Here is a 12446-nt window from a genome sequence, read left to right as displayed (position 1 = left end):
ATGACACATGAGCAATCTAAAAACATTGTTGTGTTACATGTGGTAGGATATTCAGTTGTTCAGAGGTTTTGACTCATACGCATACTGCATGATACTAACATTTTTTTAAAGATTTCATTAACTTTCTGAACTATCTACTCTAAAAATTGCGTTAAGAAATATACAACGCTTGGAAGAAACAACTCAGATTCCTCTTCTGCTTATGGAGCTAAACCTGACTTACTATATCAGAGGTATACGAAAAGATTATTTTCCTGGTGGAAACAGTTTCTTGCATTTTCCTGCATGGTACTTCATAATTTATTGTAGTGGTTATTTCCTACTGTTGACCAAGCTGCTCCTGTTTGATTCTTTCAGATCCCTTTATTAAGCCAGATATTTTAGGTGTTAAGACTTTTGGTTTAGACTATCAATTCTTTGGGGCAGCATCTGCTATTTCCTGTAGGTCTGTAGAGTGCTGGGTTCTCCAGTCTCTTCTGTGCATTTCAGTGACATGACATACGACTACTTATATAAAACAAGCTAGCAAAACAAACAAGTAATGCTTTGTTACTCTAATCCTTTAGATTAGATTTAAAAAAATGAATATGAAAGGTATCAGTTGCAGTTTATTTCAGAAAGTGTATACAATTGTCTGTATGAGTATATAAGTGCACATAGGTGTTTATATATATGGAAAATAATGTAAATGAAAAGAAAAGTCTTGCAAGATTTGTACTTCTCCTATAAGATGGTGTGCCAGCTTACATGCTTGAAGTTCCTGGAAGGTTAGTATTATAGACTCGTATGGCCTATTTTGAGTACATACACATAAGAGAATAGTCATATGATTGAAATTTAGGCATTCACATTACCTGGCTAATTTAATTTGGATTCGTCTCTGGTCAATCAAGAAAGAAGGATCCCATGAGAGGACAGTTCTGTCTTCCTCCCTTAGATAGAGCAGAAAGCTAGCGCAACTAGGTATCTAATTGAGCCAGTTGAGCCTAAAACTGAGTTGTATGAATAACTTTCTTTTCCTTCTTCCTTACCTTAATCATCATAAACAAGATCATGACAGCATCACAGTATTTCACTACTTACAGTCAAATAAATTACAGCTGGGAAAGACAAATTACCCTATTAGTTAATCTTCCTGTCTTTCTAGGGTTTTCCCTTAGAATACATTATCTAGCATCCTGTGCAATAGAGTGAACTCTTCAGTGAGGAGGATTCTGTTATTTCCCTTGGGGAGCTATTCCTCCTTGTACAATTTCTCATTGTAAGGAAGCTTTTGTTGTTGTTTTTCTCTCTGCAGAAGATTAAGTGAAGTCTTGTATCTATGTATTTATATGGTTCTCATCACGCACATACCAGTATTACATCTGTAAAGTACACAAATTTTCCTTCTCATTTCTCCCTCTAGGAGTGGCTGTATACAGGATTCTACTATAGATATAGTAGAATACATTCTGGCCTTCCTGTCTCTCTAGCATGTCAAGCATAAGTTGCCCATTTTTCCTTTAGTGGACCATTCTGGCCCATATCTCTACCCCTTACGACTGCTTAGGATGTCATCTTCTACCTCCATTAATTTTTTTGTCACTGAAAGGGGTCCACTGGACACTTAAAAAGCAAATATTTTTCTATTTTTCACATGCTTTCCTTTAAGTGTGGGAAGATCTCCTGAAAAACCCACACAAGACCTCTGTCATCTGTTCTCAAAGCACTCCTTAAAACTCTTCCATGATGCCTACGTACTGTAGGCACTGTGGCGTAGGTGTGCTAACCTGACAGCAATTAGGTCAGGCAGCAGCACCACTGCGTGATGACAGCATTGCTTCCCAGGATGATTTACATCCTCTTGTCATCTCCTTGTCTCTCTTCAGTTGTCTGTCTGCATTTGTCTTCCCTGGTACTTGGCTCCTGGAGTCTTTGAGAGGAGGACTTTCTTGCATTGTGAGACCTGATCCACATATTGGGCTTTTAGAGCTTTGGCAATAAAATAGCTATTAATAATAATAAAAATACATTCAAATACTGATGTAGAAGGTTGGAGTGAAATAACGTACGATCTGCGAAAGAACCCTAAAACACTCATACAACATACCCACGTATACATGTGTGTGTATCTGCATAGACACCAAGGTATGCAATTTAAAATACCAGTGATAATGTTTTATGTGTGTATTTTGCATATGTTAACAAGTTTTGAAGTGCATTACACAGATTACTATTCCATATACATTTTCTTTATTTGGTTAGTGAAATCTCTAATTCATAGATTTTGTGTTTAGAAATGGTCTCATATAGACTAATACAGGATGATAAGGCTTAAAACTACGTTTCTGTATTTAAAAAAATCAGCAACAATGAAAAACAAATAAGAATAAGTTTCTTCAGCTTTGAGGCAGTAATAATTTACATGTCAAGAAGTTATACAGGTTTTTATGAGATTATTGCAGTTTTATTCAATAAAAAATTGTTACCATGACAACAACTGTCATGCTACCTGTGAGATTATAGCAGAGAAGGACAGTGAAGAAAAGGCTTCATTTTGGAAAGAATGCTTATCTGACCTGCTGAATACAAACAATGCTTTGCTTTGACCACTTCTGACTGCAGGGCTACTATCAGCCAAACTCAAAATCTAGCTAGAGATTTTGAAGCACAGTGATCCTTTCAGAAAAACAAAACAGTTTGTAAATAATGGTAGGTCTTTTTCATGCAAATATATTCTTAATGCCCTGTCAGGTTGGTAATCAGATCTTCTGAATGAAATAGAGGTTTCAGCCTGTCAAGATTTGGGAAGAGCAGGAGAGAAAGAGTGAGGGAGACCACAAAGGGCATCAGAAAAGCAAAAAAACCCAGAAGTCCCTGCGAAAATGAGAAAACATGGTCTCACTAGGTTGCATTACGGTCACTTTTTTATTCTTACCAGCCATTACAATGTTTCAACAAAATGGTTGCTTCATTGAATATGGATTCATGTAAATTTCTGGCACCGACTATGCGTTACCTCCTCTAGAACACAGAAGTTCCTTTTTTTTTTTTTTCCCCCCAGTATGCACATTTCCCTGCCACACCAAAAAATTTGCTTTCCTACTCCCTGTGGCAGCATATGCATATTTCTTTCTGACTAATGTGCAGAATCTGTACCCTGACTTGCGCATAAAAACACAGCCAAAACAACAGAAGAGCACTAGCTGAGCACACACATCTTATTTTTATGATGGCTTTTAATCTTAGTTTGCCAGCAAACACAGGCTTTCTTACCTAGCTGTATAAAAATACTTTTATTGTTAATTGCGTCTCTGATTGCTAGCTAGCCTGTTGCAAAGAGAAGCTATGAAACCTGACACTAACAGAGTTAAACAATCAGCAATGGTTAATGGCTAAATCACATTAGAAGCGTTCATTGATTAAAATCTGTTGAATCTCTTGGCACTCCATATTTAATCGCAGGGTCATTAGCATTGCAAAAGTGTACCTCAGAAAGAAATGTAGAAAGTTTTTTAACTGAACATCTTAAAATTTGCCTCACCTATCAAAAAAATGATTTTGTTTGACATAAGGCAATATTAGGTACTTAAAGAAAAAAAGAAACTGATTATGTTGTTGGGCCAGATTATATAAAACTGCTATATTATTGTAATTACGACAACAGTGACTTGGACTATAATAGTGGATGTCTTGTAAAAATGGCACCATTTCAAATTTATAGACTCTAGCTAAATGAGTTTGTTGTAGCGTTGACAAAGAAACAAACACAAGCCAAATGTGGTCAAAATTAAACACAAACATAAACCTTAGCTGTTTGTTTGCTAGGCAGAACCCAGAATGTTGTTTTTCTAAGAGCATTTACTTAATAAATGCTCTTCCCTGCATTCTTACTGCTTTTTCAATGCAAAATTTTTATCTTTAAAACTTTAAGCACATTATGCATGTAAAAATTATTTATGTACATGCAGTTTATAACTGCAGTGTCTGTAGTGGAGTAAAATCCTACTTAAATATTGATAATCCAAAGCTCTAGACCGAAGCACGGAGAGTTCTGCTGTGTTTGGGAGATTGCCTAAATAACAGCCATGGTGGCTGCAAGTTCCTTTTTTTTCTGCATTACTTTTCACCCTCAGGAATCTCTCAGTTCTCCAAATCTTTTGTTCATGCTTAGTTGAAAAGGGTTCTGTCACTTGTGGGAGTGGGATAGGTTGCTACTTCTTCTGGACCCTTAGCATCTTGCAGTGGAACCAGAGCAGCACTGATCTAGCAACATCGTCCGCAGCTGCAGAAGGGACGGAGTTTGCTCCTTTATATACTTCTTATTGCCAGCACGAACATATTAATGTGGCACGTTTCACACCTGCAGAAGATTTGACTCAAGGCATAAAACAAAAAAATTCATATTAAAGGTGATAAAATTTGAACTGTGTAAAAGCTTAACTAATTTCAATAGTGGAAGTAATTTGTTTTGTTTCTGTTTCATGATTGCTTACATTTTTCAAAAACAATATTCATCAATAAGATTGTTGGGAGCAAACTACTGAATTTGACAGACCTTCTCAGAACTGTTTATGATGGTCGGAAATGAAGTGCTGAGTGGCAGAGACTGGCAGTGTAAAAAGTTGATTTCTAGGAGCTGGGAGAGTATTTTATTTTTCCCTTCCCTTCATTAGTTTTATTAGGTGAGATTGTAGTCACATGTCAAGTGACGTGTAAGGGAAAGAAAAAGAAGGGTGTGCCATTTTCCCTCCCCTTTTGTGTATATAAACAGTGAATGGGAATACTGACTGTTATGTATGTGTTTTTAACGTATGTATAAATTTCAGATAAACTTGGGGCCTCAATAAGTGATTAAATTATTTTATATCACAAGAAAAAAATCTTGAGAGCTGAGCATAAAGATTGGAAGCAATGTTAGACACTGATTGCCTCTTTCTTAAGGTGTATTCAACTTTAATGTCTAATGAACGCTTGGGATAAAGGACGCGTTTATCAAAGAATCAGCATACCCATTTAAGTTTTGAAATCTTGAAATAAAGTCAGTCTTCAGGAGTTCTCAAATGAAGTAAGAAAAGAATAGATGTTATATATCAAATCTTTCTAAACAAGCAATGTAATTATTTCTGAAGTCCTTTGAAAAGAGAGCCAGCTAGGCAAATCAAACACAATCTCAAAGAAGTCAACAGTTTCACTTCTTTATTTTCCTTCATGTATAAAGTATATCATGGAAACAAAATGGAACAGCCTAGATAAAATACTCTTACAAAAATTTTCACTGTTCTGTGATGAGCCTTATCTTATTCCAGCCCTGTCCCATTGTATGATGTTCTGCACAAACCTCTTCTGTCTTAGAAGATTACAAAACAAAAGTTTTATGATAGCAGCCACAGAAACCTAGTACATCACTTGCTACTTCAGTTTGAATCCGGTTGAAGAAAGCACTGACGTCTACATTCATATTTGGTATCACACATGGGACAGCAGCTGTAAACTGCAGGGGATGTCCTGCTGGGATGGTGGGGCTATCGCCTAAATTCTGTGAGAGGGGAGGTACAGCTTGGCTAAGAGATTGCTTTCTGTAGCAACAACAAAATAGAGAACTTGTAATTGGTGTATGAGTTTCAGAAGGTGAGCCAACAAAACTTATATATGTGAGACAATTCTAATAGCTACATCTTTTCATGCTTTGTAACTACTGTGGGCAAGCCACAAAGGGTCCTTTTGTTCCTCTGTTCCTGCAACATCGAAACTCAAGCTTCCTGCATACTTCCTTGTCATTGTTCCCTCTTTCATTTATTTTCTGTAGCCTACGCCATGGCCTCTGAGTGTGCCCTATGGTTGCTTCCCTGTTACTGTTTTTATTCTCCTGTATGTGAAGGAGGTCATTCGGGATATCATCTATAGGCTGAGGCTGCTGTACTTGCTACAAGGCTGGGGACCACATTTGTGTCTTCTATCCCCGTTATCATTGTCACTCAAAGCTACCAGGCATTGTCTGTTAGCATCTGGGTATACAGCGAAATTTGTAATTGGTGTGATGACAAATTTCTGATGTTAATTCCTTACAAACCAACCATCAAGTTGAGGATAAAGTCCATTTCTCATGCCCAGTGGCAGTTTGAAGATTATTATATTAAAGGTTAGATATAAGATCACCATTCAACATCAAACATAGTTAAGCTTCAAAACATAAACAATTTACTTGTTTATAAGAACAGGTTCAGCAAGTGTCTGTCAAAGATAGATGCAACATAACATTCATCAGCATTGCGTTCCTCTTCCATGTGGTACGCATCAGCTGCAGCCACGAGGATTCTTCTGGACCCTGCTGAGCAGCAGGAGAGATGCTGGTGGGGCACTTTCGTGCCAGATGGGGCCATGGTAGAGCTTGCGTGACAGCCAGCTGATCTACTTCCCTTCATTGATGTTCTCCCCCTGTAAGAATGGATAAATTTATGCCAGTAGACAAAATAAATGACCAGTACAAGCCATAGGCATTTTTTTCTCTAGTGAGATGTATTTCTAAAACCCGCATTCACTTCCCTGGGAATTATCCCATTATTCCCATGCAGCAAACCTGCCACAACTGCAGGCACTGCAGAACTTCCCCTCCATAAGCGAGGTGTTATCCATCTCTCTAGACATTCCCAAATCCTGCTAGCCCCATATCTTGCCCTAATGTTTGAAGTGGCCAGGTGGGAAAGCGTGAAATGGAAGCTATTGGGTGATACGCAAATTATCTCTAAATATGCAAACATTCCTCTAAATAATTTGCATGTACTGTAACGCACAAAACTGCCCAAAGCCATAGCAGCGATGTGCCGTACAGAGAAAGAAGAAAAGAGAGCGCAATGCAAGGACATGCCAAAGGGATCTCCTCCCCCTTTAGTTTACTGTTCCTGTCCTGAAGTGGCATGTAATTTGGGTTCAGCAGCACACAAAGTGTGAGAAGGAAGAGGAGGCTATTTTTGTTGACATATCCAGAAAGGGGGGTATTTTGGTGGGTGCTATAATTCTTTTCCTTTCTGAACATAAGAAACATAATTCAGCCCTTAACCTCTCTCTTACTCTTGCTTTTTCTCTCTCTGTAGGTAGTCTTTACTGTTAGCCTAATTAATGTCATCATTATGTTTTTAAGTCATCCAAAAAAAGTCTCTGCAGCAAGCTTAATGTGACCGAATGAATTTAATTCGATTTTGCTTCTTTACAGAAATGGCAAGTGCTATGTTGCCTAAGAAATAAAAAGGGCAGTTTCCTTAATTTTTTCATCTATTTTTTTTGGTCAGAGTATGGAATTTATAACTTTGGCTAGACAATGGCCCCCTTAGTGGCAGAGACTCATTTCAGAGACAATAGATGTTGTCCTAACTCTGCCGCTGTGGCCACATCAAACCATTATTATGGCTGCAAGCCAAGAGAAGAAAAAAGAATCCTTTTTATTATTGCTCTTCTATGTGGTCTCTGTAATTTGGCAAGGTTCTTTCAAATGTGATTTTGCAAGTCTTAAATGGAACATATTATATTGTATTATTAACCTTGTATTTCGTATCCCTTTGATATGATTCCTTTGCAAATGCTTGAAGTCTACACAGATCTATCAGGTAGCTTTAAATGCATTCTACAAAGAAACCTTAAATAATACAGCTACTAAAAAGGTTTTTCTTTTACCCAGAAATTCAGTTTGTTGGCATATATCATCTTGAAGGAAAATGTTTTGTTTGTGTTCCACAAGTAATGTTTTAAGTTGTTACTGATGTTTTTTCTTCCTTTATTATTGTCATACAAATCACAAGGAAATTAATTTTTGTTTCAAATTATTTTTTTAATAAGTTATGCAAATTTCTAGTAAAAGCGTAAACAGTAATTGTGTATATTCTTCTTATTTAGGCACCTTTGTTACTAAAGTAACAGCTACAGATGCAGATGATCCAGTTTATGGAAATAGTGCCAAGCTGGTTTATAGCATTCTGGAAGGACAGCCTTACTTTTCTATTGAGCCACATACAGGTAGGTGACTCTGAATATGAATCCCAGGGTTATATTTACACAAGTGACCGTGCCTCTTACGTATTTCATATAGTATACTTAAACAGGGAACATAAGTAGATGTCTGTCAGTATTACCAAGTTGTAACATGTGTCTCGCTTGTATTCCATTAGAGTCTGATCATGTGAAAAGACAAAGAAAAATTTGTATTAATGGTAATGTAAGTAATGGTGATGCTAATGTTACAGAAGTTACTGAAGCAAAACCGAAGGTAGTGGAAGTGCTGTGTGACTTATAACTGATTAGGGATTGAAAGACTTGGCCTGAGGAATTTAATGAGCATAATGTCATTTTCAATATGAGACTGTAGTATTTCCAGTTAAAGAAAAGTACAGTTTAGCTTGGGAATTTTAGTGAATATATTCTGTCTTTTCATTAAAAATTATTTTTCTTTCTTGATTGGCTGGATCAGGAGAAAGAAAGAACATGATACTGTGTATTGGTATGAAGTTTTATTAGCATACGTTTAGGATGACTATTTCTCTGTGGTGTTAAAGTCTTGAAAGTTATCTGAAAGAAGTGCTAATAAATCCATTCTCTCTTGTTTTCTGTACATATGTTGTACTTACAGCAAATTAATTTAGTTAAGTCTGAGAAGTGTTTTTTAAAGTGATTTGATATTATTTCTTATATTCTTTCACCTTTTACTAGAAGCTGGTTTTAATCACTGTGAGTCAAGCAGTTGTGATCTCCTAAGGAGAAGAAAGCTATAACTCATTTTAAAACATACAAAAAACCACCTGAATTTATATGACCATAAAGGAGTAAAGCAGGAGTAAAAATTCTTGTCCTCATGCAGATTAACAAAATTATTAAATAAATGCTAGGAGAAATTATTAAAGGATGCTTTTGATAGATCAAGTGTGCTAAGTTTTCTCACCAATATTAATCAGAGTACTCTTAGACCCTTTAAAGTCCAGAAGTTCTTTAACTCTTTCTGGTGAGATTGCATGGGAAAATTATTTCCCTTTCCTAGAAATGCCCTAACTTACAGGCACTTTATGTAAATAGTATAGGTTGATATATATTAATAGATTAATGGATTAATCCATTAAAGTATTTTCTTCTGGTTGAACAACAGCTATCCTAAATGTGAAAATAATCTCTGGAATGTGATGCAGTATTTTATTTTATGCTGCATGTAAAATAGAGTTTTACAAAGAATAACTCTAGCACAGCACAATGGAAAAATAGTAGCTTGTTACAAAAATAAGTATGTTAAGAGAGTGTTACTAGTGAAGCCCCTTAGTTCATGCTGGCTGATTTGTCACAAGTCATGTGGAAATATAACTCTGAACAGAACCCTGACCATCAAGTATCAAAATACATGATTTGGTTTTCTTTAATATTCCAAATTATTGTATGCAGTAATGACTTGAGTTAGCTGTCTTAATTAGAGGGGGCTTAGCTGTAGGCTTTTTCTCAGTTTCTACTACGGAAAGTTAGTGCTTTAGCATGGGAACACATCAGCTTTCACAGAGGAGCTGAGAAGTGTATTCTCCACCTACACAGAAGATTTTTCACTTCTTTCACATACAAATAGCCTGAAAGAAATATTCCAAATGTAAAAAATTGTTTAATTTTATTCAGGTTTATTATTTGTGTTGCATTAAAACCTTATGCTTAATCCAATGAAGTAACTATTCATCACCTAGAAAAGTGATTTCCGTTATCATGAAAGCCAGAGAAAATTCAAAAGCTTTTTGGTGAACCTGAAAATCATGATTTTTCTCCTGTTTCACTAGCATTAAATTCCCCCTCCTACCTTCATTTCCAGTTACAAATATTCCTTTGAGTAGCAGTTCAGTTACCATGAAAATGACATGTTAGTTTCTAAAGGGAAATGTAATCATAAAGAATTCAACTGTGGCTTTGCCACAGTCCCTGAGTAAGTGGCTTCATATTATGGAGCTGCTTCTGAATAAATAAGTGGTTTCAGATTCCCCATTTTTCTAGATCTGTGGAGGGCATCAATTATGTTCTTCTCTAAACTATTACAACTGAATGAGTTTATGTACTGAGGCTGTCCTCTGTTTCTTTGCCATCTCTATATAATGGCCTTCATCTGTAATGCAACTACCATACTACTCTTACAGCTACCCACCGAATAGTTTGTTAAATCTGGAGAGTATGCAGTTGTTTCTGTGATATTAAATGGACCTATCCATTGCTTGTAATGTTTTAAAATTTGCAGAATTTGTTCTTGTGTATGAGATGTGTCTTCATTCACTTAGAGAAATCTTGGCCGTACTAAATGTAAATTGTATAGAGCCCCACAGCATACGTTTGTTCAGGATATGTAAACAATAAATATACATAAAAGTCTAGTCATTAGGCAAACCAGATGCAGGTAGTCATGTAGAAACTGCAGCCGCATATTATACAGGGTGAAAAAGATTGCTCTAAAACCCAGCAGCCTTATAGTTGTGGTTCATCTGAAGAGAAGTGTTGATTTCAGAAAACGTAAGGAACTATGCAGCAGATTTTCTTCGTAATATCAGAATTTTGGAGCAAGGGTACGATAATGCTTATTACAGACCAGAGAGAGTTTTATGGGTTGTTACATGCAGTCTCAAAACGCCAATAGTATTATGCTAAGATAGCTACAATTTTGCAGTAGCTTGTGGCACTATGTATTTCACCTTTTAGAGGTAGTGGTGCATAAAACATGCACACTAGTTTAGCAGCTATATAATTTGGACAGTAGTGCTGTTACCATGGACAGATAGAGTGGAAGGTGCATTTTAACAAAAAGAAAATGTCTAAAGCAAATAGAAAATATGTAGATGTTTGATTGTTTCTTTATATTTATCCAACCTTAGCAATGTGAACTATCACAACTAATATTTGTTTCCTCTTAGTAACTAAGCCAGGAAAACACGTTATCTTACACATTTGTGTGTAGTACTCAGGAATCTCAGTGAAACTTTTCATGTGGGAAGATGTTTGGATACTATTGTGACAGTGTACGAATTAAAGCAGAACAGCCAGGTATAGTAGTGTCTTATCCAAAACAAATCAAACCTGAAGGCGATCCTCCAAGCATGGTAGATATTTGAGGGTTTGGCGTTTGTTTGGGGTTTTGGTTTTGGGTTTTTTTTTGGGGGGGGGGGGGGGGGGGGGGGGGGGTGGAGGGGGTAGATGTGTGTATAGCTACATTTTCTCTGTGGTTACATTTCATTAGTGCTGCTGCTAAGTTGAAAGCCTTTCCAATAAATTTGAAACAGAATTGTTTCTGAACACAGATATTGTGTCTAGAATCGTGTCTTTCCCAAAATGGAATCATTGCTTTAAGAAATGGGCTATGTTAAAGCGATCCACTTCAGAATGTAAATATCTTCTGTCACTCATGGGAGTGTATCAAATGTTATCAAAAGTATAGCTACTTAGAGCTGATCTACTTACTATTTTTCTACATCACTGGCCTTTTATTAGCTTTGTTTATTAGAAATTAAGGCTAAATTTAGATCTGTGCAGCTACCAGCACCAGGGCAGCTATAGATAGGCTGTACTGCCTATAATTTTTTTTCATTTTCTGGCTCAGACTAAAGATTGTCTGACCTTGCTGCTTCGTTTTAACAGTATGCTGAGAGCTGACCATCAGGAATAATCCCAGTCATGCCTCCTGATTCCTCTCTCTTCTGTAGTACTCTGAACAAAAAGAGGGAGTGAAGGTGTAGGATATGGCCTCATGCCTATGGTGGAAAGGGTTGCTGCACCTGAGGGTAAACCTGAGGAAAGCAGTTGCTTACTCTTCTGCTTTTTTGTTCCTATTAGCTTAACATTAACTTAGATTTAGTCCTTATCTGAATCACGCTCTTGGTTGAAACTCTGACATTATTCTCAACCTCCTTACTGAAACAATTCTATAATTCTGGGTGCACAGCAATAAGTACTGGTAAGTGACCCATAAAACAATAATTTTCCATTACCTTATATGAAAAATGCATATACTTCTGCAGTTCTAGTTTGCAAGTTCTTCTGTATGAGTTATAGACACATGAAAGAAGGTAATTCAGAAGTTATTTTTCATTCAGTGCTCTGAATATGGCTTAGGGTAAATGCTTTTTCGATGGCAGCTTCTGAATATTTTTTGCTTTTCATAGGTGAATTTTAATATGACCACTGGTTTGTTGGATAGAGAGTAAACATAAATAATACATTACAAAGATACAGATTCAGATTTTCTACGAGAGGCTAAACTTACAATGTGATGACATCAGATTAGTAACAAAACTCATGGTGGACTAAAATATATTCCATAAATCATTATCGTTACATCTGACTAACTGACATCAGGTTTCCTGACTAGTGTGTATTATTTATAAAGGTATACAAGTTGTATGTATTCTCTCATAATCCAAATAATGACAATCAAAATTCTGGGGAAGGGGGTTCCTTAAGACTGCTAAAAGTAG

The 12446-nt window shown here is 36.4% G+C and overlaps 1 protein-coding gene across 2 annotated transcripts in view; it reads left to right on the top strand.

Annotated features, from left to right (window-relative positions):
* Positions 1-12446, top strand: part of CDH8 (cadherin 8) — a 212148-nt gene that overhangs the window by 125691 nt on the left and 74011 nt on the right. For both annotated transcript variants that reach the window (XM_050903802.1, XM_050903803.1), the window contains one exon: positions 7870-7989. In XM_050903802.1, the coding sequence (XP_050759759.1) occupies positions 7870-7989 (120 nt within the window). The remainder of the gene's footprint in view (positions 1-7869; positions 7990-12446) is intronic.

Source organism: Gymnogyps californianus, chromosome 12 (genome assembly GCF_018139145.2).
Source record: "Gymnogyps californianus isolate 813 chromosome 12, ASM1813914v2, whole genome shotgun sequence".
Lineage (NCBI taxonomy): Eukaryota > Metazoa > Chordata > Aves > Accipitriformes > Cathartidae > Gymnogyps > Gymnogyps californianus.
Note: the sequence above shows the minus strand (reverse complement) of the source record. Positions and strands in the feature narration are given on the sequence as shown.